Here is a 25,211-nt window from a genome sequence, read left to right on the forward strand (position 1 = left end):
TTCTTTGTCTTTTCAAAGTTTTCCCTCATATGAACTATGAGTCAGGAGGTTGTTTGCTCTCTCGAGTTGTGGAGTTCATATAGAATATTGCATTACAATGTGTGTGACATCATTAGGATTTTTTTTGTTATTTATGCCGGCTTTCATTTTCAGACTGTTAGATCAGACATTACAGTTATAGTCACTTTATTTAGAGGAGTGTGTTACCTCAATATTGAAGTAGTGTATACAATATGGTCCATTTATTTAGAAAATTGTTTTAGACTATAAATACAAGGCTGCATGATGACTTTTTATTATTGCAGCACATCCTTCTGTTACATTTGCTTATAAATCCAAGGCGGAAATATTTTCCTGAATTATTGTAAAAAAATAAAAATAAAAAAATACAAATACTGAGCAATAACTGATGATGCATTAATTTATTTTGATTTGTCTGACATACTGATCTCAGACTCCTTGTTGCCCAACTTCAAAAATCGCCTTTATACCCAGAAAAACGCCTGTGATTCACGGAAAGACTGGTCTTACATGGTACACAGAGAACAAAATACAATATCTTATTACATATTCATAAGTCCACGCTCCTGATTGGCTTGCGCTCAGCTCTAGCTCAGCAAACAGCCAATCGGGAAGTTGTCTTGTTTATGAAGCAAGCAGTGCAAAGATAAAAACAGGAACCGCTTATGGTAAAAATGTATAGATGCAAAGAAGCCGAAAAATAGTCAGAGGAACATTTACTTGGTTGGTGCTGCCGGGTCGGCAAAAAGCCAAATTTTGGTGAAGAACCCTGATAAGCAGGTATGACTTTTGTTTATTGTAGGGATGCTCTGCATCAAGTTATAGTCTTATAATAAACTGATGTTTATAGACTGTAAGTACATAATCAGGACCATACTGTGGTCATTTTCTGTAGCACACAAATATAGAGAAGGACAAAATCTCAGATGTTAGTATTTTATTGTGTTATTGCCAACACTGCAGGGCTGAGCACCCTTGTTTATGATGAGCAACATACCAAAGGTTTTAATAATACCTTACACTGATGGTGATGACAGCTTCCAAATGCATCATGCAAGATTATTTATATGTATTTACAACCCCTGTAACTGTTAGAGGCGAAAATTAAATAACCTGTACATGCATTTTATGCTGGCAATCAATCTAATACTGAAATATACAGTAATATATAGAAAAAACAAACCATTAATGCATCCATAGTCTATATTTAGGTTGTTTTCGTCCAGGGTAAGAATTACACCATTGCATATGTTTACTTGGAGATCCTACATGACATTAGAGAAAACAAGGCATGGAGGAAAGGATGTGATGAAGCATCAAGATCTGTAGTGCATGAGCAAATCCATTGCAGAAACGCTTTTCTCGAAAGCAATATTGAAATAAACTGTATGACAAATTTAACAAAGGACGGGGGAGAAGAGCTGGATGCAGGAAGTGCACAGAGTCGGTCCTCAGTGCAAACAGTTCTTCATGTATTCACATACACATGGTGTGGGGAGGGGGCTTCCAGGCGGAGGCGCTCATTACTCTGTCCAGTTCAGACCAGTTTCAGAGCTGATCATTTCCGCAGGATACCGCATTCAACATTCATCCCGCAATGCAAGCCAGGGATTTTCCCCCTGATTTTCTCGAAAAAAATCCATGCTCATCCATCTTATATATGCACATACATAATAAACACCTTTTATGTAAATGGCAGTATCTACCAACCTTCCGCTCCAATCAGAAAACTGTTTATTAATTTGTATTTTTTTATTTGCTGATAGAATAAACGATGCTGTTGATAGTTTATCGAGTCTGTACAGTTATATTTATGAGCATTATTATTAACATCACACTGTATCGTACCGCGCTGGTTCAAACCGGCTAGATCTTGGTTTCACATGGAGTTTCTGTTGCTCAAGTGTTCTTGTTTAGCCAATGACAGTCAAGCAGGAAAATCGCCCTCCAATCGTAAACCCTATGGGCGGGGCTTCATCTTCAGCAGCATTTTAGGGCTCAGCTGTTTTCTGTTTATGAGCTGTTTTTGTTGGGAAGTGGAACAAAGAAGTAGGTTAAAATGTTCAAAAACTAGGTTTTAACCACATGGCACGATATACATAAGAAATGAAAATATTAATAAGAATATACCATCAGGAATTAAAACATACAGCTAAGATTTAAGATGTATTTTTGAGGGTAAACAAAGACTGTCTAAGAACTAAGCAGGAAGCAAATTAAATTAAATTAAATTTGAACTATATTATTATTATTATTATTATTATTATTATTATTATTATTATTATTATTATATTTGAAGAGAGGCCCCCCCCCCCCCCCAATCGACCTAAGCCAGTTACCATGTTTCAGCTTTATCATATAACAGCACTTTAAAAAACACAAATCTATATAATCTAATCGATATAATTACTCGTCTTTTTTATTAATTAAAATTAGGATTGAACTTGACTCAATTCAAGTAAATTAACAATTAGGACTGATGATTGTGATTATGATTGTGTTGATTATATGCATTTTGTTAATGTACATTTTGTCAAGAAATAATGCCTAGATTTACAGGTATTTTTTTTCTAATGGTGATGGGTGGGGAGCAAATGGATTTCAGCAGCATATTGACATATGTATTAGATTAATTATGCTGTTCTGTAAGTCATGACACATGCTGTTTAACAAGATTTATATTTCGGGCCCTTGATTTTAATAACATGTTGTTTTTCCAGACGTAATCATCAAAGCTTTGCAGAATCGCAGTGTTCAACATGGCCCCCTCACTGGCCACAGCTTTCTCACGCCGCTGGTGGATGGCAGTAACAGCGGTGATTGAGAGTCTGCTCTTCTCTGCTGTACTGTTGGGATGGGGCTCTTTACTCATCATGCTAAAATCAGAGGGCTTCTACTCCTTCCTCTGCAATGGACCAGGTAGGAATGGTTGTTGTGAGGCTATAAACATGACTAATACATTTTGGTTAGGTTATTAGCATGACTCACAAGCGTGTGTCTAAATGTGTGTAATATGGAGCATTAGGCCACATCTGACAACAAAGAAACCCACCAAGGGATCAGTTTAAAAGTAGGAGCCTGCTTGCATCAATTTATTATTTTTCCCTCTACAGTTGACGTAGCAGAAATGAGAATAAACTAATATAATAGCTCATATAATATAGAGTATAATATAATACAGCACAAACATAATCAGTTAAAAATATTAGTTGGACTGGGATTTCCGTCAGTTTCTTTGACTAAGATTTTAATTCTCAAAAATTACAACTTCAACGCTCCACTATTTTTAAAGTGCTGCACCTTATCTTAGCCTGAAACAGCATTGTTAATTGTAATAATCACATCACAGCTTGATTTTTAATGCAACATAACATTTCCACATAATCAATTACATTAAAGGTAAGACAAAATCTCCAAGATACAATGTACCTTGCATAATAATCACTGCTGAGTAGGCTGGATTTACATTTTCAGGTTTTGCTGTAGCCATCTGCTTTGGATTTGCTTATTTTCTCAAATTACAGTTAAATAAAAATTAAAAAGTATTTAAAACTTTTGACGATTGTTTGCTTACCCACAAACCAAATCTGGAAAGAGAAACCACATCAATAAAGCACAAGCTTTTTGGCACAGTATGGTGTAGTAATGATACTCTATGCAGCTGCAAACGTGTAGATTAATAAGACAGTCAATACTGATGATTTACCTCTGCCCTATTATGTCTTTTTCACAACAAACCAAATAAGTGATCTGGATACTATTTTTGGGTTTCATGGGTAGCTGAACGAGTGTTCTTGAGGTAGTGAAGACAATACTTATGTGGCAGTTTATTGAACCGCTCTGTGACACAGACCAGTATTTGTGGATCATCATTAATTTATTTGGAGTCATACCATTTATGATCTGTGTTTGTGTTCATATGCAGTATTTGTTCAGTGCATCTGGTACATTACGTTTTTATCCACTGAGAGGAAATCTTGTTTTGGTACATATTGTGCTATACATGTATATTTATACATTACAATATTTATAATATAATCCATGTAGTTATCATGATTTATGAACATTGCTTATCCACATTATAAAAAAACATAAATGAATATTATACAATTCTTTGATCATTTACTTTTTTTTTTTTTAATTCTTGTAATCTAATAATCCACCCTGTTTTTACTTTGAAAGACTTTGTTCTTTGCTACCTGCAGGTCTGTAGTTGTTAGAGCTGTTCGTCCCTCTTGAAGATTAATGACCTCATTATCCATGTTCTCCTTCCTAAGAACTGCTTTCTTATTCTAGGAAGTGGAGGTGTTTTACTGAAACAGCAGTTTTTGCTACTGCATTCTCTTAGAGATGGATTACAACCATTGCTGTGCATTTTGTTCTCATGAAAAAACAAATCTCACCCCATTTTTTTGGCTGACATTTTAGTGTCACGTTGACATTACAGTATCACTCAGCTAATAGCCATAGTCATGGTGTCATGTCAGGGGTCAATGTCAATGTGTCAAATTTATAGCCTACACTCAAATGTTCTTTTCCTGTAACTGGTTATTTGCAAGATGATTTGTTATTGAAAATAGCTAATATAATGCTCACAATGATATAGATAGTCTTTTAACTATTCATTCGTTCACTAGTTACTGGTCCCATACATATTAACAATTTTAGACCACAGTAGTGAATTTTTAGTTCTGACTAGTTAGAAGGTTTGATTAATTGTTTTATGTTTATATCATTTCATATATTGACCCTTTTTTTCCTATGAAAACACACAAATTAAACCTAGTATTACATTCAAACAGTTAAGTAATCTCAAAATTCAGCTTTTCAGCATTTGTCCCTACAATATACAGCTTAAGTCTTCTTCTTCTTCTTTCGGCTTCTCCCATCAGGGGTCGCCACAGCGGATCACCCTTCTCCATACCCCCCTGTCTTCTACATCTGCCTTTTTCATGGCAACTACCTGCATGTCTTCCCTCACCACATCCATGAACCTCCTCTTTGGCCTTCCTCTTTTCTTCCCTTCTGGTGGCTCCATCCTCAACATTCTCCTAACAACATACGCCATGTCCCTCCTCTGCACATGTCCAAACCATCTCAATCGGGCCTCCCTCATCTTGTCTCCAAAACGTCCTACATGCGTTGTCCCTCTAATAAACTTTAAACCTGTCCATCCTCGTCACTCCCAACGAAAACCTCAACATCTTCAGCTCTGCTACCTCCAGCTCCACCTCCTGTTTTTTACTTAATGCCACTGTCTCTAAACCATACAACATAGCAGGTCTCACCACAGTTCTATAAACAATATAAAGCTTAAGTCTAGTTTAAAATGCTTGTGTTTAGTTTCCGTGATTGTGTCAGTGATTTTGGACTCATTGTCTTTCACATGACCTGATGCAGCAAAGATTTGTGGCAAACTCCTCATTTGGATGATAATCCGTTGTCACACATGAATCCTCCCCCTTCCCTTTTCAGCAGCTTGGTTTACCTCATTGAGCACATGACATGTGAGTCTTATTCTGAGGCTGCATAGCAGGCAAAGAATCAACTTTCATATAGTCTTGAGATCAGCTAAACCAGGTTCTGCAGTGCATAATCAGCTTTTCTCACTTCCTACTGTCTCTATCCAAAGAGGGAAGTGAATTATTATGTGTGCTCAAACCAGAACCAGTTTGGTTATGAGATCGTTGACTGTTACACAAGCCAATTTCTGCTATTGACATGATGCCACTAAGGGCTTCTTTTTTACTCATTGAGAGGCACTGAAGCCCAGCTGCTGTTTGTTCTCATGAGGCATCATCTATGTACTGTTGCAAGTCAGTCTTGCTTACCAAGCGTGTCTCCTTTGTCTGTCAGTCACAAAGTCTTTAATTCCAGAAAATACAAACACATTCTGTGTCTTACATTTGCACGATCATGACCCACACCCACACACTGAATAAACAGGTGCCCTCCTTGTCTACACTTTAGTTCAGTCATATTAGTATACTTTTCTCAAGACTGTTGAGTCATCTCACATTCCACTGTGTTGCAAGAAGTGCACTTTGTGGAATATTGCTAAGGAGAACGTGTTTCTCAGCCAGTGTGTGATTACCCACTAGTCAAAACAAGTCAAGTTCAGAGAATCATATAGCAATATAAGTAAGCCTGGAGGTTTTAAACTAAACTTTAGTGTAGGGATTAAAGAGACATTTTAGGAAGGAGCTCAGTCCTTTTAATTCGGCAAGTTGTTTACTTTGTGTGAGGCTGTGGCTTTTGGCTTGACCTTTCTGCCTGTTTCCTGGCCACTGTTTCACCATGGACCTGCACACACACTCACACCCAAGCACTCACAGTGCAAAAGGGAGAGAGGCAGAGGATACCCGGCCCTGAACATGGGTTCCTGTTAAGTTTTTTGTTTAGAATTTAGCTCTAGATAAGGCAACAATTTTATTGCACAAAATGCTTTCCCACTGATCACCAATCCCAGTATGAAAGGTTCCAGATGTATGATTTTTGGTATCTGCATAAGATTTGGCTGTAAAAAATAAATGAGTAAAATACGTTTACTTTTACGATCATTGGGGTTGTAACTCTGTTAACCATTTTTATTGATTAGATAAAGTATGCAAATAGTTCTGTTCCGTTTTATTTCAATAAAACAATTCAAAACAAGGTTGCTTTCATATTGACCTTAACAATGACTGTTACAAAGTGAAGGCAGTTGGATGTAAGCATAAAGCTTTTATTGTGAATCCAAATTATCAGACAAACTAGTCTGAAGTCATATGCATATTATAATAAAACACATGCAACTATTATAACATGATACACTGCCATTAAAATACAATACATGACTGATGATTGTCTGGTTTTACTAGGTTAATGATTTGATCACTTTTGTTGTACTTTTTTAGAAAACAATACAATGCAGAATGTGTCTGAACAGAGTGAGAGAGCCACAGTAAACCCAGCAAACAAAACTGAAGAGTTGCATATGAATGGCTGGCCCATATGTAAAGAGCAGGATGAGATGCTTAATCTGGCCTTCACCATTGGTTCCTTCCTTCTGAGTGCCATTACCTTACCGCTGGGTATCATCATGGACAAATATGGGCCACGCAAACTTCGCTTGCTTGGCAGGTAAGAAAATTGGACTAGCGCTATTAAACTGGTTATAGTAGTAGTATGTAAGACAAAAATCTTTATCATAAACTCCTGTAATGTAAGAACTTTTTTAATGTACGCTCTCTGTGATTGCAGTGCTAGCTTTGCCCTTTCCTGTATCCTAATTGCTTATGGAGCCAGTAATCCAAGAGGTAAGTTCAGGAACCTTGCTTGGTTGAAAAGTTAGTTACTGCTTTGAACACATACCTAAATCTATGTTTGGTTGTTTAATCTAATACTGTGTTTGTGTGTCTCTGCAGATCTCTCAATCCTGATCTTTTTTGCTCTAGCCATGAACGGGTTTGGGGGCATGTGCATGACCTTCACCTCTCTAACAGTGAGTCTCACTATATATTAGGTTTTTCTTCTCTCCCAGGTGGCACAGCTAAACAGCTGTGATTCCACACTGAATTCCACAGTCATCACATGTTCCTACAGTACCTGTGTTGAATTAGAATACTGTTTTTACCCAGGTATCATATAAGCACATGGAGCTGAACATTGTGCAGACCACTGATTGGGCAAACATGGTTGTTCTGATGATGTCTCTAGGTAGATTTGCTTTACTACCTGATTACCTCAATAGAGTAGAACGTTTACTGTCCATTTCAAGGTAGATGTAAGAGGCAATATTACAATTTATTCATAAAATTTATTGCAACTGCAACACACTAACTGGTTCCGCCTTTGAAGAAAGAGAGACAGACAAAAGCTTACCAAGCAGAGCTTTCTTTATTTACTTTTGTTTTCATTCCAACACTTTTCTTTCCAGTACTCATGCCAGGGCTCACCCACACACTCGCAGTTCAGGATGCCTCCATCTTGACGTCTGCCAGATCACCCCGCCTTTCTCCGGCGTCTGCTGGTCTCACTCGCAGATCAGCACGCTTTCCACTTCTAGCGCCCGGCCAGGTTTCCTCGCGGACTGGCACGTCTTTCTCCGGCGCCCGCCTGCACTTAGTCACCGTTTGGCGACCTTTCCTTGGCCTCTGCTTAGTGGCTGTCTTCCCAGAGGCTGGTGTCTTGCTCCACTTTAATAGCTACACCGGATTGAAACAGAGTGCACTGATAAGTCTCATTAGCTGCAGGTGTTTCTTACCGTCCGGCTACTGAAATACCCCATGTCCCTTCTCTGCACATGTCCAAACCATCTCAATCGGGCCTCTCTCACTAAGTCTCCCTCTAATAAACTAATTTTCAATCCTGTCCATCCTCGCCACTGCCAATGAAAATCTTAGCATCTTCTGCTCTGCCTCCTCCAGCTCCACCTCCTGTCTATAAACCATACAACATGCACTGTTGACCCCAGGTACCTGAACTCCTCCACCTTCACCACCACTTCTCCTTGTGACCACACCACTCTACTGCCCTTCCTCTCATTTACACACGTGTACTCTGTCTTACTCCTAATGACTTTCAGTCCCCTTCTCTCTTCAGCATGTACCTTCACCTCTCCAGGCTCTTCTCAACTTGCTCCTTACTCTCACCACAAATAACAATATCATCTGCAAACATCATAGTCCACGGAGACTCCTGTCTGACCTCGTCCGTCAACCTGTCCATCACCACTGCAAACAGGAAAGGGCTCAGAGCTGATCCTTGAAGCAGTCCCACCTCCACCTTAAAACCAGTCTTTCGTTCCTACTGCACACTTCACTGCTGTCACACTGTCCTCATACATGTCCTGCACCACTCTCACATACTTCTCTGACACACTTGACTTCCTCATACATTACCACAAATTCTCTCTCCACTGTGTTGTACGTTTTCTCTAAATCCACAAACACACAATACAACTCCTTCTGACCTTTTCTATACTTCTCCATCAACATTCTCAAAGCAAATATTTAATCTGTGGTGCCCTTTCTCAACATGAAACCATACTGTTGTTCACAGATGGTCACCTCTTCCCTCAGCCTGGCTTCCACTACTCTTTCCGATAACTTAATAATGTGACTGATCAACATTATTCCCCTGTAGTTACTGCAGGTCTGGATATCATTATCACCACATAACCTTTGGGAAACCTCTTCTACTTTCATGGGTAGAGATATGTAAGATATTCATCTGACTATCTGTTAAGCCCTAGTAGTTTCCTTTCCTGTGTTCTGCTTTTATCTGCCCTGTGCATCAGATCTAAGCTCCAAGCAAGGACCAAAAAAAGACATCAGTTTGATTTTTTGTTAGGATGAACAAAGTGTTCTCTGCTGCAGTTGTGCACGTAAGGAATGATACAGACAACCAAGCAGTGTTCCACTCTTACAGTCATACATGTGTGTTTATATATATATATATATATATATATATATATATATATATATATATATATATATATATATATATATATATATATATATATATATATATATATACAGTGAGAAAAATAAGTATTTGAACACGCTGCTTTTTTGCAAGTTCTCCCACTTAGAAATCATGGAGGGGTCTGAAATTGTCATCGTAGGTGCATGTCCACTGTGAGAGACATAATCTAAAAAAAAAAATCCAGAAATCACAATGTATGATTTTTTAACTATTTATTTGTAAAATACAGCTGCAAATAAGTATTTGAACACCTAAGAAAGTCAATGTTAATATTTGGTACAGTAGCCTTTGTTTGCAATTACAGAGGTCAAACGTTTCCTGTAGTTTTTTACCAGGTTTTCACACACTGCAGGAGGGATTTTGGCCCACTCCTCCACACAGATCTTCTCTAGATCAGTCAGGTTTCTGGCCTGTCGCTGAGAAACACGGAGTTTGAGCTCCCTCCAAAGATTCTCTGTTGGGTTTAGGTCTGGAGACTGGCTAGGCCACGCCAGAACTTTGATATGCCTCTTACAGAGCCACTCCTTGGTTATCCTGGCTGTGTGCTTCCGGTCATTGTCATGTTGGAAGACCCAGCCTCGACCCATCTTCAATGCTCTAACTGAGGGTAGGAGTTTTTTCCCCAAAATCTCGCAATACATGGCCCCGGTCATCCTCTCCTTAATACAGTGCAGTCGCCCTGTCCCATGTGCAGAAAAACACCCCCAAAGCATGATGCTACCACCCCCATGCTTCACAGTAGGGATGGTTTTTGGGATTGTACTCATCATTTTTCTTCCTCCAAACACGTTTAGTGGAATTATGACCTAAAAGTTCCATTTTGGTCTCATCTGACCACATGACTTTCTCCCATGACTCCTCTGGATCATCCAAATGGTCATTGGCAAACTTAAGACGTGCCTGGACATGTGCTGGTTTAAGCAGGGGAACCTTCCGTGCCATGCATGATTTCAAACCATGACGTCTTAGTGTATTACCAACAGTAACCTTGTAAACGGTGGTCCCAGCTCTTTTCAGGTCATTGACCAGCTCCTCCCGTGTAGTTCTGGGCTGATTTCTCACCTTCCTTAGGATCATTGAGACCCCACAAGGTGAGATCTTGCATGGAGCCCCAGTCCGAGGGAGATTGACAGTCATGTTTAGCTTCTTCCATTTTCTAATGATTGCTCCAACAGTGGACCTTTTTTCACCAAGCTGCTTGGCAGTTTCCCCGTAGCCCTTTCCAGCCTTGTGGAGGTGTACAATTTTGTCTCTAGTGTCTTTGGACAGCTCTTTGGTCTTGGCCATGTTAGTAGTTGGATTCTTACTGATTGTATGGGGTGGACAGGTGTCTTTATGCAGCTAACGACCTCAAACAGGTGCATCTAATTTAGGATAATAAATGTAGTGGAGGTGGACATTTTAAAGGCAGACTAACAGGTCTTTGAGGGTCAGAATTCTAGCTGATAGACAGGTGTTCAAATACTTAATTGCAGCTGTATCATACAAATAAATAGATTAAAAATCATATATTGCGATTTCTGGATTTTTTTTTTTAGATCATGTCTCTCACAGTGGACATGCACCTACGATGACAATTTCAGACCCCTCCATGATTTCTAAGTGGGAGAACTTGCAAAATAGCAGGGTGTTCAAATACTTATTTTCCTCACTGTATATATATATATATATATATATATATATATATATATATATATATATATATATATATATATATATATATATATATATATTTTAGTGTTCAAGTGTTCAGTGTGTTTTTTTTTTTTTAAAACATTTTTATTATTATGTTTTCAGCTCATCAACCTTTTTCCTGTCATTGCACGGCTTTTTCAATCTACCACTGGTGTATTATTTCCTAGCTCTCACACATCACAGACGTAAGCTAGTTTATGAAGATAACAATGAGCAAGGAAGAAGGCAACAAGAAGTATGGGGTTAATGTGGATGAGACAGAGGAAGTCAGCGATGTAAACATGACTGAGTACAGAGACATTCATGATCATCATCTTTTCTCTGCTTGTGTTGGATATGGTGGATTTTCAGTCTGGATACATTCATTAGGTAACACAATTTTTAATTAGTTTTGTATTAATATATTAATTAGGGCTATAAAAATTAACACATTGATAACGCGTTAATGCAAATTAAATGTTTTAACGGCACAAATGTTATGAACGCGTGATTAATGCAGCACATATTTTTGTTTGACCATTTTTTTAAAAGAGGCGGATTTAAAAACTTTTACGCAACACACGTTTATTGATGACGTCCTTTCTAAATAAATAAATAACTCCACAGATAGTATAGATCAGAACACATAAAAATGTGCGATTAAATTTGCGATTAATCGTGAGTTAACTCAACAATCGTGCGATTAATCATGATTAAATATTTAAATTGATTGACAGCCCTAATATTAATATGATGTAAGGTCCAGTTCCCAGTTAGTAAGAGTAGGCTACTTTTTACTTAAGTACATGTCAGAGCTCATACTTCTTTAGTTTACCTTGAGTAAAAAATTTTAGTCAGTACTTCGACTTTTAACAGAGTATTTTAAAAACATGAGTGTCTGTACTTTTGCCACTCTCTGTGTAAGACTAGGGGATGAAAGAAAGTGTATGTCAGATCATGCTGTGGAACAGTTCAGTTTGTAATTGTAGCTGTTGCAGCTGCCAGGTTCTAGGAAGCACACCCCTGCTACTTGAAATAACTGTTAGTTTTACACCGCTGATCAAAGTCTGGGGATTCTGCAGAAGTGTCTTGCTTTCTGACATGGAACTTCCTTGTTAATACTCATTTTCATGTGCTTTGGAAATTTGAATCACAGCAGGAAAAATTCTGTAATTAGTAAATGAGTGACTAGTTTTAATTGTGCAAATTTTGAAAGTATTTACAAGTATTTACGTTTCTGCTTAGCTGCTTTATACATATAACCATTTTATTCATTCTGTTTTTACCCTCTATATCTTTCTGTCTTTTTCTTTCTGAGTTTATATCAGCTTACTCAGCACATGATGTACTAACTGCAATGAGCATGTGTGTTTGTGTGTGTGTGTGTGTGTGTGTGTGTGTGTGTGTGTGTGTGTGTGTGTGTGGGGGGTTCAGTCTGAAAGGAAGTTTTAGTATTTTTCATCATGTTGGTTCATGTGCAGAGTTTAACAAAACAGGTTTGAAGAGAGGATTAATGCGTCAGGGAAGGGTCGGGCTTAGGAGGGAAGGTGGTGTTGGCACATAAAAATAAGATTGATGAGTAATAATAGTTCCAGACACATAGACACACATGGCGAAACTGAGACCAGCTTGTAAACAAGACACAACAGTGCTATTTACCAGAGACATTCATATCATACTCTCAGTCTGGCACAGATCTGAAGGTCATGTTTATTCGTTCACTGTTTGGATCATCGGGTGCACACTGGTGCTGTTTTGACCGACTTTTTATTTGTCTACTGTGCTTCCTTAAATGCTGTTTTCTGCTATCAGCACATAGACACGAGACTCTTGTGATGGAACATCTCGTTTTATGATCTGACTCTGTTCGGTTTGCTCCAGTATGGTTTTCACTTCTGTGTTCATTTCATTACCCTCTTTGTGGTTCCAGTTTTATGTGATAAGTGTGAGAGCCACGCTACTGTTTTGTGTCTATGACTCATTCTTTTCTGTCCTTCTCCTCAGAATTCCCCCTGTGTGAGTAGAAGTAAAAAAAAAATTTTTTGGTAAATTATTGTAAAGAAGTGAAGTGGGCAGGCATTGACATTTCTTTTACACAAACCCATTTCCATTTACAAAATACAAGCTTTATTGATTTTTTCTTGTTCCATCTGTGCATTTTGTTTGAAGAGAGAGCTGATGAGCATGTGTACACCTATTCAATGTGACAGGAAATTTTTTCTTTTTATATAGCAAATGATCATACAGTATATCACTGATATATTTGAGAGGTGGAGTTTGTAGCTCAGTGCTTTAAATCATTGGACTTTGGATCGGAAGGTCACAAGTTCAAATCTTACCACCATCACCAAGCTGTCATTGCTGGGCCCTTGATTGAGGCCCTTAACCCTCCCCTGCTCAGTTGTAAGTTGCCCTGGATAAGGGCGTCCCCTAAATGCCATAAATGTAAAAGGTAAATGTAAGAGTTGTTGGCTAATTATGCATGTTAAATAAATTTCTACACTGTTTAAAAAGATAGCAAACTATTACTCTAACAACTCTTGATGTGTTATTTTTAGTTTAAGCATCCTTATGAGAACAACCTCATAAGAGCAGAGTCATATCCTGCAATATTTATAAATATAAATAATTTTCTGTAAAATGAGCAATAAAAGAGATGCATTTAACCTTTGATCCTAATTGAACACAAACATTGAAGTTTCAGCTTCAAACAAAGCTACAAACTACCAATGATATTTTACAGAACATTTGATCTTCACATCATCGAACTTGCCCTACTTGCCTACTTCTAATGCTGGTGCAGTGCAAGGTGTGCAGGGCATGTAACTGCTAAACAGCAAACTTTTAGATTTTGTAGTGTGATTGTGAAGATTTGTATTCATTCAACCATAAGGGTGTTAGTAAATTCAGGTACTGATGTAGGGTAAGGTTTGGGTCTTCTAGTTCAAGTGAAGGAAAAATGTAATGCTACTGCATCCAAAGACATTCTGCACAATTGTGTGCCACCAACTTTGTGGTAGCAGTTTTGGATAGACCCACTAATGGCTGGAAATATCAGGTGTACATACAGTAAGTATATAGTATATATGTTTGTTTAAAAAAAAAGGTTATTCTATTCTATATCTGTTTAAGGAACACATTGGAATAGTTAATGAGTATGTGGATGAACTGTTACTGAAGTAGAGCCTGGTGCTCATGTCAATGTAGAGAGATAATGACATTTTTTGTATTGTGGTGTTGAAAAAGTCTCTTCATGTTTTAAATTAGTGTGGTGGTGTTAATGTGCTCAAACCTGTTTTACTGATCAGATTGGGACTCTGCAATCTTTTTTAGAAGAAATAACAGCCAAGCATTTAATGTGGGTTACTGTTGTGCTGCATAAGGTCCTCTTTGACTATGGAACAACAGAGTTGTGTGTGTGTCTGTGTAAGACAAAGAGCTAGGGTGGGTTTTTATGCTAGTGTCATCCTGGATGTTTTGGCTTTCCCTTTCCTGGACAGGGAATGACCTTTCCTCTAATTAAAGGCAGCGAATGACGTCTGGGTTGGGCTCCAGTTGGCTCTTTCATTTCTGCCTGCTAAGCATGAGGTGGGCGAGGAAGAGTTCCTGGAAAAACTTTAGTGTGCCTTTAATAACTGTAAACCAGTATGTATACCATGACACTTTCTGGGTTTGGTAGACTGGTTGAGAAATTGATATGTCAAATTCTTAAACTTCCTCAGAGCATGTGTAAATCAAAGCATGTTTTTCAACACTTCAACACACTCACTTATTTGTTCTGTTTATTTTCCACTTCTTGCTGTGGAGGTACTTGACAGTTGTTTAGTTCAGAACAGTCTGTGCTCATCTCTTCTATCCCGTTCCTTCAGAGGGAGTCTGCTCTTATGCAAGACCTTACTTACTCCCTCACCACCACCACCCCCCTCTTTCCCTCTCTCACACACATTCTACATTCATTCATCCACATGTTGTTTTGCTTATCTGTCACACTGATATAATATTTACATAAACCACTGTTAAACCACTGTTGAATTATTGCAAACTATTTGGTGGCATGCCACACCATTTAATCTTGTATCTATAAACGGATATGTTTTTTTATAAAAAATATTATAATCTTTGGTAAATCGTTGTACTATAAGCAAAATTTCTTAGGTTGAAATTAGAAGATTTTTTCAACCATTTTAATTCTTTGCAGTATAAACAAAAGTGTATGTTAATAAATTCTGTCCTTGTTTGTTTCAGCTTCCTAACATGTTTGGAGATCTACGCTCTACCTTTATCGCACTCATGATTGGATCCTACGCTTCTTCTGCTGTCACTTTTCCAGGCATTAAGGTAAAAATCTATAGCTGATTCATGTTTTAAGTCATGTTTAATTCATGTTAGCGACAGAAGAATGGTAACATGGGTGACGCAACATGGCAGCTGCCACTCCGGCAGTAAGCCTTTCCATCCCGACGTGACCTCAGATCACATCTTTTAGAGGTCTTTTATGTCCAGGCAAATCATTAAGGTATAATATATTGTATTGTAATGTTGAGTGTTTCACAAGCCAGTGCACTCTTAGTGCCGGTCCCAAGCCCGGGTAAATGGGGAGGGTTGCGTAAGGAAGGGCATCCAGCGTAAAACGTGCCAAATCAAATATGCGGATCACAAAAGAGAAATTCATAGCCAACAGGGTACTGGTGGAAATTGGGCTATGGATGTGGTGAAGGAAGACTTGCAGGTAGTTGGGTTGAAAAAGGGCAGATGTAGAGGACAGAGGGGTATGGAGACGGATGATCCGCTGTGGCGACCCCTAAGCCGAAAGAAGAAGAAGAAGATATTGTATTGTAATGTTGAAGTATTTTAGATATTTTGAGAAAATATCATGATTATAGAATGACAGAAGAAACATAAATCAATACAGGAAGGCAATGTCACCACCCTCTATTGTGTGCTTAAATCAATATTTATTATACTCACAGGTGATCTATGACCTGGGTGTGGCCTTAATCACCATCCTGTTGGTCTGGGCTGCCTGTGCTGGCCTTGTTTTTATCAACTGCTTCTTTAACTGGCCTCTGGAACCTTTTCCTGGGCCTGAGGATATGGACTACACGTATGTGATCTCTTGCAAACTCAACAAGTCCCACAAATCTTTCAGTGAATACTCTCAGTCTGTTCCATCCATCAATTATGTGTTAAGAAGGCTTTTATCTTCTTCTTTTTTCCATTAGTGTAAAGATCAAGTTTAGTTGGCTGGGCTTCGACCATAAAATCACAGGCAAGCAGTTTTACAGGCAGGTGACTACTGTGGGCCGCAGACTCAGTGTGGGGAACTCCATTAAAAACCAACCCAAAATGCTGGCCACGCAGGACGGCAACAAGATCTGCTTGTCAACTGTTGACCTAGATGTGCAGTGCAAATCTTCAGATGACTGTAAGGGTCATATTAATTCATATTTACTAACTTGATATGATTAAAGTGTTTTCTTAAAAAGTAGATAAATATAGATCTAGCTTTCTCCATGAGAAGTTTCAAGATTTAACCCAATTTATTTTAATAAAACCACATATCACACGTATATTTCACATAAAAATACAGGCAAATTAGTATATTGTGATTTTTTACTCATTCAAAATTAATTCGTCTTATTCTATATGCAAAAGATTCTGCTAATTGTTTATTATTATTATTATTATTATTATTATAAATTTTTTTTTTTTTTTGGTTATTTCCAGAAAGAAGCAAAATTATCTGCTGAAAGAACTAAACTGTTTTAGGCCTGAAAACAAAACTATTGGATACATTTGTCTATATTCTGATATTTTGCCAAAATATTTGCCAACATTTTTACGTTTTCTCAACCATATACTTTCAGCCAAGTCCTTCATCCTTCATTCTTGATATAAACAGTTGGTAATGCTGTTACAAGTACAGGTCAAGCTTCAAATTACTTTGAGCAGACAGCTTTATTCATGCCCACATTAGTCTAGACAGACAAGACAGACAGCCTTTGGCCAGCAAGCTGTCCGAGACCAAGTGTTCTATAAATGCTTTCACTCGAAAGCAGACCTCGCATCCCAATGCAGAACATCTCAGGAATGGAGAGAGCATTCTGCACTTTTGGCTGCACTAACCCAAATCTGTACAATACAATTAATCTGAACTGTGAGACACACAGACTTTTGCAAGCTTTTTCTTCCCACTTTATACCACACCATACTGCACATGGACACTTTTAGGACAATCACACTAAATCACTTTAATTTGTACTTCTAATATCTGCCATACTCATTCATGTATATACATATATTTCCATATATCTTCTATAATTTATACTTGTTATTTATCTACTTTATTTTTCATACTTAAATACTATTCCTTTTTTTGCTTAAATGTTGGACAGTCATACAAAGCATTTCACTGCATGTCATACTCTGTATATATGTGTATGTGACAAATAAAATTTGAAAATTTGATATGAGGGTCTTTAATTCACAATGGGGGTCCCAAATTTGGATCGTTCAAGCTAAGTGGTCCATGTAATCAATTTACACAGTGTTACAAGAAGCTTTGGTGGGCAAAAGATGAGGCAAGGCAGGCAGGCAGGCTCAGAGCCAGCAGCAATGGGTGAGTTGTTTTTTTAAAGGATAGTCTGATACTGATCTAATCCTAGAGCTAAGGCCTTTAGCTCCTCATGTTTTTATAACACTTATTAGTTACAGCAGGCTTTACCATAGTATCATGAAGGCTTTCAGTCAGTTTTCTCGAAGGGCTTTTATTTCCTAAAGTGAGGAAGATTCCTGAAATACTGTGCAATAAAAAGTCACCACAGCTGTGTTCAGGATTATAAATCACCTCTCTTCATCGGTTAGTGTGGGTTTAAAGCACCAAGACTGGCTAATTATTAACAGCTACATTTTCCAGCCTGTAATGGTCTATAAGGTTTATGCAACCATCACCTTGCCATCCAAGCACCTGTAGAATTATTTTTTATTTGAACAGAGGCTGGTGTAATTAATTACACATTTCTCCCCGTCTGACAGGTATGGCCGATAAATTAACATTTTCTACATCACAGACATAGCTACTGGATTAAAAGCTGAAATAAAGATTTTAAGATAAGGGAATATAATTTCATATTTAATTAATTCTCGAATGAAAGATCTAATAAGATTCTTCTTTTCTTTTCTTTCTCTGTAGCACAGTCATTTATGCGCAGTGTATTCAGCCCCATCTTCCTGCTCAGTCTAATCACCATGTGTGTCACTCAGCTGCGACTCATCTTCTACATGGGAGCTATGAACAGTATCCTGGAGTCTTTGACTGATAGAAACCTCAGCACAGGTTTGTATAAAAAAAGTATGATGCTGTTGACTAGCACCAACAGCAGCCAATTGATTGAATAACAGTGGCTAATGTCTTATATTCAAAACTAAAATGAACCTAAAATCTATGTACAAAAATCATACCCAGTTGGCTTGTTGTGTCAATCAGCAAAAAAGGTTATCCCATAGGTTTTGTAATTCATTTGATACTACAACATGCATAACATAATGCTACACATTACAGACTGCACTTTTTAGTCACTTGTGTCTGTTCTCTCATGTATGTCTGACTACAATCTTTCCTGTAATTACTGTTGCTTGTTGTTCTTTCAAATTGGCATACTACTTCAAGTTGTAATGTGTTGTTCATGTTAGAGAGGGTCTGTTTCATCCACTGGTTATTTCATACCCTAACTTCTCTAGATTTGTGTTTTCTCTGCTTTTTCTGCATGTTTTCATGCTTTCTAATGCCTTCTCAGTGGAAAAGATGGAAGTGGGTAAGACTCCAGGCTAAATTGTCTATGCATTCTTTCTTCTGTCTCCCTGCTCGCCCACCTCCTCCTAACTTTGATGTTAATTCCCCTTGTCATATAAAACACAAATAGACTCCTGCCTCGATTAGCTTTACCTACGCAATCTATCCAACCACACTTATGTCAATATCATTTTGATATAGCCACAGATAAATGCTTCAGAATTCGATGCTTACTATGGTTCTTTATCTGTCTTCCTTTCTCAGTGAGCACGTACACATCAATCTTCGGTGTGCTACAGCTGCTGTGTCTCTTGACTGCTCCAGTGATTGGTTACATCATGGACTGGAGATTGAAAGAGTGCGAGGACAAGAATGAAAAACAAATCACCAAGTGAGTCAGATACTATTCACATGTTTCTGCTTTAGATGCTGGTTAAAAAGTGTTTTATTTTTATCTCACATTTGCTAGTATTTACTTAGAGACATGTTTATGTTAAACATTAGTACATTATCTCCTAAATATGTAAAAAGTGGAAGCTATCAGTTGTAATTCAGTTATCAAATGTAATATTATGTATGAGTGATAAAATTCAAATCATACTTAATCTAAGGAGCCCACTTTAGAGTACTTTACTATTTATACGCACATGTATGACATTGTCTGTACATAATGTATATAAGTAAAATATAGGAAACACACAGATCAATTGGTATCATATAAAAATTTTTTTGATGTATTTCAAAAGTGCTTGATAGAAATATATTCTATCATGTTTAGATAATATGTTGTGTATATGTTTTTACATCATTCATGTACTGTAAAGAGCATTGAGATATGCAGCTACCCCATGTCATGTCAGTCTAATCAAATTGCCTGTATTTCTCTCCTGTTCTCAGAGACCCCACCCAACCAAAGAAGCGTAACAGACAGATTCAGCAGATAAGCAATGCCACCAGAGCCTTTATCTTCACAAACTTGCTCCTGGTTGGCTTTGGGGTCACTTGTCTGGCCCCAAACCTGCCTTTGCAGGTGAGCAATGCAATACTCATTATTTTTTTACCACAAAATTACCAGCCTGCACCACACATCCTGAGAGCAGATACACACACAAACACACACACACACACACACACACACACACACACACACACACACACACACACACACACACACACACACAGAGAGAGAGAGAGAGAGAGAGAGAGAGAGAGAGAGAGACGTCATTGCAGCTGTTTCAAAAGCAGCTGTACAGTAATTTAGTGACCCCTTGTGGATGAATTTGTCATTTTTTCTATACCAAAGAACAGCCTGTTCTCATCATTTATTCATTACAGAAAGTATTTTTGGAAACTGAAAGTTCACACACTGGATATGTAGGTGTTCTTATGTAACATTGAATCTATAAATGATATTTGTGCTTCTGCTTGCTCTATAGATTTTGTCTTTTATATTACACACCATCGTAAGAGGTTTTATCCATTCTGCTGTCGGAGGCCTATATGCTGCTGTGTGAGTACAATAGCACTGATTCAGACCATTTTCCTGTTGTGGATTTGAAAACAGTTTTATGACTGTTGTTTTATCTGGTCTGCAGGTACCCTTCCTCTCAGTTTGGCAGTCTGACAGGACTGCAGTCTCTGATCAGCGCTCTTTTTGCTCTTCTGCAACAGCCTCTTTTCATGGTTATGATGGGCCCATTACAGGGAGACCCTCTCTGGGTGAGAACTACAGCAACACACACATCTTGAGACTGGTGCCATGTTTTAATAATCAGTTTTAATACAATATTTAACCATCCTAAATTTGAGGTTTGGACTTAGTTATGCTTGTATGTAGTTAATAATCATAAAGCATATAAATAACACATGTGAATTATCCAGTAACTAAAGCAGCCCCCTATGGTACCTTAGTGAATTCATCTAGACATTATGTCACTTTAATACAATAATGTTTTAAAAAATTTTATGAAATTTGTTACTGAAAACATAGTTTAAAATGTTATTCCTAACGTTCCTGAACATTCGGTCCCGCTGCGGATTCCTGCGGATTTTAAGATAATCCGCAACCTGCTGTTAAGTTAGGTTTCAAATGAGAACCTGTGAATTTTCCAAACTGCTAGTATCGAACCACAAATTATCGGAGGTTGACTGTATAGAGCACTGGTTATATAGTCCTAGATAAATATACTGCTCTGGGAATCTAGTACTATGAGAGTATAGAGCTCTGGGAATACAAAAGGCAATATTGATTGTGATCACTGCATTCCAGGTCTTTTTATGACGTTATTTATATTATAAATTGAGTCACCTCCAAAGTGAATAGAGAACAGTAGTTTGATGACCATGTTGTGTGCAGGTAAATGTGGGCCTGTTGGGTGTCAGCATGCTGGGCTTCTGCCTCCCTGGTTACCTGCTTTGTTTTGGCAACCAGCTGCGCAAACAACAAAAGGAGCTGGAGGACGACCCCAAGATCTGTCTTAAGAATGGCAACGACCAGCAGGCCTATGTCTGAACATGGACTCGATTATAAACGGTACAAATCAAACTGAGGGCCAGGAGGCAATAGAGAGGAAAGGAGAAAGGAATGAAAGTCGCAAAAGTGTAGTTCAGCTATCTTCTTTCCTTTACCGGCTCCACCAGTATTCCACTAATTTTACACATGAACAGAAACACAGACATATAGACAAAGCAGTTACAGTAAAATGTGACAGTGTGCCACCTAAACATGTTTACATGCTCTGTAGTCTCAGTAACAGATTTTCTGGGTGAATCAAGAGTATCTGATTATTGTAAAATGTTTCTTTACAATTAAATATAGTGTTGGCTGTGTAGATGGAATTCTCTTAGGGATTATGAGCATCTACCTACTCCGTCTAGCCCCCTCTCCAAGTTCTCTGTCTCTCAAATGAACCCAGACAGCAACCCAGGTTAGCCAATAATACCTTTGTTTTTAGGTATGATTTTTATAACTAGGAGCAATTGATGAAGCCCTGTTATATTTGCCTTGTTTTCCGATCCTGACGTATGTGACTGAGGAGTAATTCCATTGCGATGATACCAAAACAATATTGTTTCTCCTGGAGTATTTCCTAGTGGGCTGGATGAACACTGTGAATCACAAGGCACAACATGTGATGCTACCTGCACTGACTCTCCTCTCACAATCAACAGCTTATTAAAGAGCTTATAGTACTCTTGGAGAAAATACACAAGGGCCATATACACACTACCTATCTGGCTTGACACATCAAGAGGGTGCAAAATAGGAAGAAAGTAAAGAAGAAACTCCACAAAGACAAGCTATTGTGTATTTTTCAGAATTGTTTTTCTGTTCTTCATACTTACGGAATACAGTATATGGACATACAGTATTAAGACTAAATATGAATCCTCCCATTGGACAGCATGCAGAGAAAATGACTGCTACAGGTGTTTTCAAATGTTTTATTGGCAGTAATTGTGACCTCAGTTACATAACTTGACTGTTTTAGTTCCTCCAGTGTTTACAATGATCTTGTCACAAAAAACAAAGACTAAGTGAACATTCATGCATTGATATCTTATTATTATTACTATTATTATTATTATTATTATTATTATTATTATTATTATTAATGCAGATCAGGCTAGATATAGCAGCATGCTACACACTAGAAGCAGGCAAGATGGCAAAAATATATTGCGATATTTAAAGGCATCTTCAAATATTAATTTTATATCATTATATTTAGTTTTGCTGAGGTTTAGCAAGACACTTGAGACATATGAAATATTTAAAGACAAATACAAAATTTTAGTATTTAATATTTTTTTTTATATTAAATCAGTTACAGCAATAATGAAGATGCATTGATTCTCATGATTTTAATATATCACAATAATGATATTGCCCAGCTTTATTACTCACAGCACAGCATGGCCATGAGACTGCAGCTTTTTCTAAATGAAGCATATCTTAGACATGCTGCATGTATTTTATCTCTGGAAAAAGTACTTACCTGATTATTATCTGATTTGATCCAATTTGTTTATTAGCAGTTCATCATAGATTGACATGCTGTGTGATATGTTTTGCCATATATTTCAATTACAGATGAACAGAATGTTGCAGTAGACATATTACACAAAATTCAAGTATTTCTTTTTTGAGTGGCTTATAGACAGATTTCACAACAGACTGACTTTCACCAGCAATAATGTGTGACACCATTTTAAATAGTTATTTGACTATAGGTATTGTCCTGATTACCAGTGTGTCACTGTGTTACCACCCGTCCACTCACTGAGTATTGAATTATGCAGTTTGTCAACATGGTTAACATTTTTGTTACAGTTCTTACAATATACATTTTATTTTATGATTGGTAAAAACCATTAGACTAGTAATACTTCTTTAAATGTTTTTTCCCCCCCAATGTGGTGGCATGACCTCATTCATGTTTTGCTCCACCTCATGACAGTTTGTATTTGTGTTCACGGAGAGAGATAAAATGAGACACATCATGATGTTGGCTAAAGACAACCAAAAAGGATTTAGCTTGCCTTTGCTCATATTTACAGTGTATGTGTGCTGTAATTCTATTCCATACATAGCCATCTAAGTCTAACGCACAAAAGGGTTGTTTAGGTTGTCACTTGTGTATTCAAAGGTGTTATACTGTCACTTTGTTGACCTAAATGATCCTAAACAGAAAACATTTTATCACGTATTCTTTGCTTAGTGTATCTAATGTACAAAGGGTATCATATGTCCATAGTCACATTTTGCATCTGAAAGTATTTCGTCTAAACTTGAATCTACTTTGATAATCAAAAAGGGAGGTGCTAAAAAAATGATGCTGTATCTCTTCTTTAGTCCAACATTCATATAGCTCAAAGGAGGCTAAGACGCAGGATTTAGTCTTCTGTTGTTTTTCCCTAAAAATTCAACTCCAACTGGGACAGAAATAACAGTGTTCTCAGTTCTCAGTAAATGCTTACTTCAGCATTTTTACGTGTCCATAAGAAATTGTATAAAATTATGTGATGTGAAAATGTAAGTAAAAACGAAATACACTCAGATAAACAGGTTAAATCTTTCTCACACCCTTGCATTTGATTCTTTTTGAATAAATATATACTCTATAATGAGATTACCGGTTTATGTGTCCTGGTTGGACAGTTTTTACAGGGAAACCATTTTAGATATTACAAATGGAATTTCACATTAATGCAGTACTGTATTACAGCACAATAGCTGTGGGAGTGCAACCTTTACCTACCCTCTCCCCCTCCCAGTCCCATAAGACTGGGGAAAAAATGCACTTTTTTACTGCCATACCTTAATTATTAACCATAATATGTCATAATGTAATGTGTACATGTAGGTTTTTTTACATGTTTGTTTGCCCCTTCGATTTTGAGTGAATGACAAGTGATAGAAGCAGATAAAGTTAAGATGTTTTGGGGCTCCTGAAGTGTGAAAAACACTATCGGCTGAAACACCAATGTTTTTCCTCAATTTGTATTTTGTAATTCATTGAATTGTAGCCTTCTTTGTTAAATGTTTAATCTTTTATAAGTCTTTTTCTGTTACATGTAAAAGATTTTGTTTCAAAGCTGTATATGCTTTTTGGTTAATTTGTTGTATATCATTATATAGCACCTGTTGAATTTTCAATTCATTGTTTTAACCAAAAAAAAAAAATCACCTATATAAAAAAAATAAATAATAAATAAATATAAAATCAGTTTTCTATTAAATTGTCATATATCATTTTGTCTTCTCATATGCCTGTCCTGTACTTCACAAAGATATTGTTTGGTTATTTTGCTTTGTTATTATGGTGTAGGTATAGGTGTTATCATTAATAATTTATTTTGGTATAGTTGTTGTTATTAATAAACAGTCTAGCCTAAATATATCAAGTTATCTTTCAGCTTAGCTATCTGCATTGTGGAAAATGCATTACATACAGTCAACTGCAGAATGTTTGCCACCTTACATGAAAATGAAGACTAATAAATACTATATGCAATGAGTGACACTTGGTCAAAAGTATAGAGATGCTCTACAGTTTAATTTTAACGCAACTTCTTTTTTTAACGTATTTCAGTGTTAGCAGGCCTGAGTTGCTTCCTATAAATGTAAAAGGATACTTCAGGAGAACGCGTGGCAGGTCGTGCATTTCACATCTAGGCCTTTAGTGGTGTCCTGTTTGAATCAATCAACCTCTAATACCTTTATTCTTCTCACATGTACTTTACAGCACTGTAA

General features: G+C 37.3%; 1 protein-coding gene across 2 annotated transcripts; it reads left to right on the plus strand.

The window, feature by feature from the left end:
• Positions 1-641: 641 nt before the first annotated feature.
• On the plus strand, positions 642-24,710 carry slc43a2a (solute carrier family 43 member 2a). 2 transcript variants are annotated; one of them, XM_083548324.1, is made up of 14 exons: positions 642-801; positions 2,742-2,940; positions 6,918-7,143; positions 7,264-7,319; positions 7,428-7,504; positions 15,409-15,501; positions 16,134-16,267; positions 16,386-16,588; positions 18,356-18,499; positions 19,220-19,346; positions 19,853-19,985; positions 20,392-20,465; positions 20,551-20,674; positions 21,312-24,710. In XM_083548324.1, the coding sequence occupies exons 2-14, from the start codon at positions 2,781-2,783 to the stop codon at positions 21,465-21,467; spliced, it is 1,707 nt and encodes a 568-aa protein (XP_083404450.1). In that variant the 5' UTR covers positions 642-801; positions 2,742-2,780; the 3' UTR covers positions 21,468-24,710. The 2 variants fall into 2 exon arrangements, with proteins under 2 accessions (XP_083404450.1, XP_083404451.1); XM_083548325.1 differs by lacking the exon at positions 21,312-24,710 and adding an exon at positions 20,739-20,791 and having other exon boundaries at positions 20,551-20,699.
• The last annotated feature ends 501 nt before the right edge of the window (positions 24,711-25,211 follow it).

The sequence above is a fragment of the Silurus aristotelis genome (genome assembly GCF_946808225.1).
Source record: "Silurus aristotelis genome assembly, chromosome: 8".
Taxonomy (NCBI): Eukaryota; Metazoa; Chordata; class Actinopteri; order Siluriformes; family Siluridae; genus Silurus; species Silurus aristotelis.

What these genes read in the sequence shown, in the direction of transcription:
- slc43a2a (XM_083548324.1), top strand. Translation starts at nt 2,781, where the DNA reads ATGGCCCCCTCACTGGCCACAGCTTTCTCACGCCGCTGGTGGATGGCA. An exon ending in GTGCAAATCTTCAGATGACT is followed by an intron (nt 16,589 to 18,355) that starts GTAAGGGTCATA and finishes CTTTCTCTGTAG; the next exon opens with CACAGTCATTTATGCGCAGT. An exon ending in TGATAGAAACCTCAGCACAG is followed by an intron (nt 18,500 to 19,219) that starts GTTTGTATAAAA and finishes TTCCTTTCTCAG; the next exon opens with TGAGCACGTACACATCAATC.